Below are 6,609 nucleotides of genomic sequence, written 5' to 3'. Positions count from 1 at the left end.
ATGTAAAAATACAATTAATTATCTATAACATTACCTTCTGCAAGAGTATGTACATGGTGTATATGGTGTATATCGAAATGTCGCATATTTAGTAAAATGGTATTTATTTATTTGGTCTGCAGCCGATCAACTGATTCAGAGTTGGATTAATGATGTTCGACTCGAGTCCAAAGCTCTGCCCACTTCCAGTGACTCCCTGTCCTCTGTCGACTGGCTACACGGAGACGCAGGTCAAAGTGCAAAGGCCATAGTTCAAGATCTAATGACAAAAAATTTAGACATCAGGACTAAAAGCGTTAAAAAATCGCACGATCCAACGGTTTCCATGGATATGAGACATAAAAAGGTAAGACACTTATTAATAATTTTAGTACTGTAATCTGATTGGCTACACAGGTGCGTGAGAGACGTGTTGCTAGGGAACAGAGGAAGGCTCGTCAGTCAGCGAGGGAGTCCCTGGCTAACAAAGCTCATCAAGAAGCCACAGAAATAGTGAAAATGGAGGAAACGCAATCACTGGCAAGACGTAAACGAGACGAACAAATAATCGCTCATCACATGACACAAATTAGGGCGGAGCTCCGAGAGAAAGAGCGGCGCTCCCGTTTGGTTGCCGTGGATACCATTCCGTTAATCAACCCAGTAGCGGAAGCGGAGAAATTCATTAAAGACGAGCGAAAACGTCAATCGACTAGAATTGAATTATTGAAGCAATTGGAGGAGATTGAATTGCTAGACGCCAAGAGCAACGTCAAGTTGTTACACAACTGTTTCAGTCGTTGGTATCAGATGGTGGTCATCGAGCGCGGTAAAGTTGTGAAGGCTGCGGCCGTGTGTGAGTGGAGACTGCTAGCGAAGGTGTGGGGGGCGTGGCTAGGGTGGGTGGGGACGTGTCAGCGACGGAGAGAGAGGGATCAGACAACCAGAGAACTACAGAGACACAGAATGTAAGCTAGTGCAATATCTTCGCATAGTTACTGTAGTGAAGTTGTGATTCTTTATAATGGCCCTCTGGATAAATATTGTTCAAAGCGTTCAAGTGATCTAAATTCAGCAATTTTTTTGAAAGCTTGGAAGGAGCCTGTTCAGATGGTATGCTCAAATCTCAAGTTTAGATTTGGCCATGTTTTTCTATTTTCGGGAAAAGATCATGGGCTGTAATTATATAGCCTATGGTATTTTGTCAAAACAGCCCCAAAAAAATAGACTTTTGATTTTAACACATCATCTGAAAGGTCTCTCTCTAAGCTTTCAGAAAAGCATAAAATTGACGTTATTGGACCAACAGAACTAAAGTTATGGCCGTTCAAAGATGCTCTATTGAACGCTGTAGTAGCCAGGTCCCCTTCATTGAAAGTACTGTGTAATGATTTTCTCTTGTCTAGTTTGTACCAGCGAGCCAGCTCCCATCATCGCTCCAGACTCCTCTCCAAGATTCTGAGGGGGTGGGGGACGTGGGTACAGCGGGTACAAGCCGAGAGACGAGAAGAGGCAACAAAGGTCGTGTACAAAAAGAAGATGGAAGCCCTACTAGCAGCTGCTGCACAGAGAGTGGTCAACATTAAGTAAGTGTATCTACATGTATGTAGTCCTTGTACATATCATACAACTTTCATACGGTACAGGGTCACAAAACAAAAATGTACAATCATGTATTGTATTGCTAGGGGGCTTTGAATAATCCCATTTTGGTTATGTAATAAGAGTCAGCACGCCTTACCAACCTCAGAAGCCCCCTACTTGTTTGTCTAAGGTTGTTCACGCCCTTGCGTGCTATCCCTCTCTTACAGTGTGCCTCCAGTTGAAGTTGTTCATGTGCCCTCCAAACCTCGCCAGAAAATGACCCCCTCACAACGTACAGACACTATCCAATCATCTCCAACCCCCACAAACCCCCCCATATCAGCTACCCCCATACAACCAAAGCCCCCCATATCGGCTACCCCCAAACCAGTGACCCCCTTACAACCAAAGCCCCCCATACTTCATCAGCCATCAGCACAACATTCACTGTGGAAGACGGCCAAGGATGAGATGGTGAGTGTGGGTGTGTGTGGGCGTGAGTGTGTGTATGTGTGAGTGTGTGGGCGTTATGATCATACGGTTATGTTGTGGTTGCTTAGGCTCAAGTATTGGCAAGAGTGGAATCTGAGACTACAAAGAACGACAAGAAGACCACCTCCATTGTTAAAAAAGACACCAAAAAACGGCCACCGAACAAAATCACTCGCCCAATTCCACTATCAGGTTTGTTACAAAAATTACATTTTAGTTTAATTATACACTTATATCAATTCTCGTCTAGCTATGGAGCATAGATCAACTGCCATGGCAGAGCGTAGGGCTGCTCGTGTGGCGAGACAGACAGCGCGTGAGGAGGAGAGACTAGAGGCTCTGGCTAGAGAGGAGGAAGAGAGGACGAGGGCAGAGACTGAGGCAAGGAGGGAGAGGGAGGTCACTAGGAGAGCTGAGAGAATGGCTGCTAAACAGGTGAGGGGGGAGGAGCTGTATCATCAGTGAAATTTTTGTTTAGTTTATTAATCCGAGGCGCGTGGGCGGCCACGGGTTATAGTAGTCGTTTGGTTTGTTTGTTTGTTTGTTTGTGACAGGTGAATCTACTCACCTGGATGCCACAGCACTGCGTTTACAGCATGGATAGCCTTCATACAACAAGTTATTAGTTTTAATAGTGGCAGAATTTCATGTTAAACCTTCGTTGTCAAATAAAAACGAGCAAAAGCTAAGAAGCTTGTTACTGGGTCTGCTTACCTGGATGTTCTAGCACTGCGTTTACAGCATGGGTAGCCTCCACACAACAAGTCAGTACTTCTAATAGTGGCAGCTTTCGGTGTTAAAGCTTCTTTGTCTAATAAAAGCGAGCAAAATGTAGCTTGAACAGAACTTGCACATGCGTTACTTATAACTGAAGTGATCCTGTACCAGGTCCAGAAACAATGGAACAGGGTCACTAAAGTAGAAAGCTTGCTTTAGCTGACTGAGATCCATGCAGGACCTGGAGCCATACTTCTCTGAGACTCCAGGCTTCTTTGCTGTGATCCTAATCCACAGTGCATATATCTATAGTACTACTACCTGTTCTCAAATGTTTCAGCATGCCTCCAGTCTGGTTTAGTTTTATTGCTCCTGAGTTGCTGTACAAGTCATGCATGATGATGATAACAACATCACTAGATATGCACTGCATTATATCACTCTTCTGGTTTCTTTATAATCATGTCACCAGCCGAGGGTTTGCACTTTAGTGCTCTAGTTTTTTTAGTTAATAATGGTTCTTGATAAAAGTCTGAGGAAAAGGCAATGTAATACATAATAACAAAATATATAACAAATGTCATTTTCCCAAATAACTATTTACAGTATAATTATGTAATCAGTGAAGTGCCAATTGAAAATTGTTGCTTAAATTATGACCTCCTGAATATTGCTTAATTGACTTTTCTCCATGCAGCGTGAATTGGAACGTGAAGAGAGGCGGAATCAAATGGAGACACTCAACCAGAAGGCCAGCGACCATTACAAACTAGCTCTACTTCGAAGCAAAGGTCTAAATGCGTGGGTGAGATTCACTGTGGCTATGAGGGACGGGAGGGCACTAGCGGACAAAGTCAGAGGTCAATCTCTCGTTAAGCGGACGTTTGTGAGATGGAAGGTGGTCAGAGGGCAAAGGTCAATGGCTCGAAATAGAATGGCTGATGAGTTACATAATCGACATCTTCAGAAGCAGTCCATGAAAGCATGGAAAGAGGTGAGTATGTGTGTGTGTGTGAGTGAGTATGTGTGTTTGTTTGAGTAGTTTCTGTACTGTGCCCAGAGTTTTCAAAGTGGTAGCTATTTTCAACCCTCAATTTCAATTCAACACACAAATTTGCCTCTTTTATGTAGTAAACTAGGCCTAAGAGGTGGTTATTTTGTGTCTAGAGGTGGTTAGTACCAACCGCCACCGACCAGTGTAGTTTCTGTACTCTCAGTGATGTGTACAGAATTTTCCAAGTATTGGAGCTGAAAGCATCTTCTATATTGCATGTGTTTGTTAAGAAACCTAATAAAGTACATGTATTGTGTGTGTGTGTGTGTGTGTGTGTACGTTATGAATTCATGTGTATTATGAATGTGTTTAAAGTGGCAGATTCCTTTAAATGGTGTAATTACAATTAAGACTTAGTAGAAACGCTAACACACTCACTGTAGCCAAGTAACCAAGGTGTTTCTTCTGTCAGTGCAATTATAAAACTAGTAGAAATACTAACATTGTAACTAAAGGCCACCATACACCAGGCGACTTTCAGGCAATCTATTGTCTACAACAGATTGCCTGAAGTTGCCTGGTGTATGGTGGTCTTTAAAAGACTATATGGATGGCCTCACCCACTTGTTAGATCCACTCTTCAAGTTTTGTAACTTCTGTTGCAGTTAGCCACATTCACGTGTGTGCGGAGCGGGAGGTAGGTGGTCGGGACTCCGGCTTGCGCAACACCTATATTTCTTTCGTTTCTGAAGTTCTCAGTAACATGTCTGTATTGGTGCACTGGCTAGGACTCTAGCTTGCACTTAAGTTTCATTAGACTCCATCTGCGCACTGGTCGGGACTCCAGTTACTGGCTAGGACTCTAGCTTGCGCGGAAGGTCGGGACGCCGGCCGAACCACTTTTTTTATTTAGTTTTGGTTGTAGGCAATGAATTTCCTGGTTTATAGTGGCTTTAACCCTTTCCCGGCTTTAATTAAAAAAACAAAATACAGAATAAATACATATTTTTCTTTAAAAATACATATCTCATGAACAATGCATTGAAATCACTTGCAACTATTTCCTACAGGTAGCCCAGATCCTGGGGGTACCATGACATCATCATCGTTACCTAGCAACTGACCACCCCCCACTAATTAACGATTTTTTACACATTTCACAATTATGAACATAAAGAATATTGTATGAAGGCATGAAGTAACTAAAAACACTAAGTAAGTGTTCTCAATGTTCTCACGGTGACATGGTTCAATCAGGATCAGCAGAAACTTCTCTGCGAGGTTGTATCGGCAGACGCTCTTTTCCCGGGAAATGTTTTCTTCACCTACACACAGGTTTACAAGTTCAATGGTGGCTCATGATGTCCACTTGTGTACTAACTAGACTAAGCATACCATACTGAAGCTATCCAGACTACATATGATACTCCATAGTTACTTACAAGGTCCAGGACTTTGGTTCATGCTCAGGAGCTTCTTCCTCTGGCTCTTCAGGCTCTATGTTTATAGCTTGACCTCTGACAAGTAGTTTCCTCTCTTGGTATGATCCCAGTCACTGTCCTTTTACTCAACAAGGCCATAAGTATCGTTATTCTCACTGTCTAGCTGCCCTAGAACCTCGCTGAGGTTGTACTACGAAGATCTTGTAGCCATTATCAAACGGTCACTTTTCTTTCGACAGTACTGCACAAAGCGTACCTCGAGGCAAGATATTAAAGATACCATGTGAAAGAGCAGCCCAATGCGCATGTGCTGGTACCTACAGTGTGCGCATAGCTCCAACACAGCGCCCACAACGATTTTTGAAAATTATCACTACCGCTGCCGTCATATGACGGCTAAAGCCGGGAAAGGGTTAAGTGTTACTAATTATTGCAATGTCATCTTTCTCTGTGCAGTACATGGTTGAGTGTGTTCGGTTGGAAGTGCTGGCCGGGGCTAGTGTGATCAGACTGTTGACTAGGCGTGTGTTCCGAGGCTGGTCACGGCTCACTAGAGAGGGGAGAGTGAGGGGGTGGGAGATGGACAGGCAGGCACGGAAAATGCACGAGAGGTAAACTATGTAGTCAGTTAGATGTAAATGATCACTACGCCGTACATGATGCTTATAACTTGTGGCATTCTGTGGCTAGGGTGTGTATAGCCTTTGTATTGTTTCTATACACGTATTTACTAGTGTGGTGTCTATTGGACAGTCAATAATAATTATGTCATGCTCTATATACATTACTTGTGAGATTTCTGGCTACGGGTGTGTAGCCTCTGCATTGTTTCTCCCCCCACACAAACACACACACACATCTATACACACATCTATACATGTAACAGTGTGGTGTCTGTGTTGGATAGTCGATACAATCATTACTGTATATGTACATGTGTATCATTTGTTGAGATTTCTGTGGCTTGGGGAATTTTTGTACATGTAGCTAGCATTTTCGTCAGGGATTATTGCATGTAATACATGTACATGTACTTTGCCTTATTTTATCTCAGTCTCTGTCACTCATTGCATCCATGCCCAACGTAATGACCTCCCCCCCACACACACACACTATAGGCGTCTCAAGAGTCGAGTGCTGCATTGCTGGGTGACCTTTGTACCCTTGTCCCGAGAGGAGAAGGCACAAGAGAGCAGGAGGGCACAGCTGAGACGCAAGGTGGCGTCATGGTTACAAGACTACTCCCCCACCACTGAACATTGACTCTATTATGTTATTTACTAGGGCAGCCTAATATCACTTATGTTGTATCATGTGTTTTCCTTGTGTTGTGAAAACTGCAATTTTGAATTATTGATCTTTTCCAGTTTATATTCCCTTAACTTACATAGTCTCGATTCC

At 43.2% G+C, this 6,609-nt stretch overlaps 1 protein-coding gene across 1 annotated transcript in view; it reads left to right on the top strand.

Moving 5' to 3' along the window:
* The window catches only part of LOC135343137 (uncharacterized), a 7,058-nt gene extending 506 nt beyond the window's left edge, over nucleotides 1-6,552 (top strand). The window contains exons 2-10 of the mRNA XM_064540109.1: nucleotides 123-346; nucleotides 397-947; nucleotides 1,386-1,565; nucleotides 1,791-2,037; nucleotides 2,124-2,247; nucleotides 2,306-2,490; nucleotides 3,470-3,766; nucleotides 5,665-5,819; nucleotides 6,327-6,552. Coding sequence (XP_064396179.1) covers nucleotides 123-346; nucleotides 397-947; nucleotides 1,386-1,565; nucleotides 1,791-2,037; nucleotides 2,124-2,247; nucleotides 2,306-2,490; nucleotides 3,470-3,766; nucleotides 5,665-5,819; nucleotides 6,327-6,471 — 2,108 coding nt within the window. The 3' untranslated portion in view covers nucleotides 6,472-6,552. The remainder of the gene's footprint in view (nucleotides 1-122; nucleotides 347-396; nucleotides 948-1,385; nucleotides 1,566-1,790; nucleotides 2,038-2,123; nucleotides 2,248-2,305; nucleotides 2,491-3,469; nucleotides 3,767-5,664; nucleotides 5,820-6,326) is intronic.
* The last annotated feature ends 57 nt before the right edge of the window (nucleotides 6,553-6,609 follow it).

This window comes from Halichondria panicea, chromosome 1 (assembly GCF_963675165.1).
Source record: "Halichondria panicea chromosome 1, odHalPani1.1, whole genome shotgun sequence".
Classification (NCBI taxonomy): domain Eukaryota; kingdom Metazoa; phylum Porifera; class Demospongiae; order Suberitida; family Halichondriidae; genus Halichondria; species Halichondria panicea.
The sequence above is the reverse complement of the archived record's forward strand: the minus strand, read 5'-3'. Positions and strand labels throughout refer to the sequence as shown.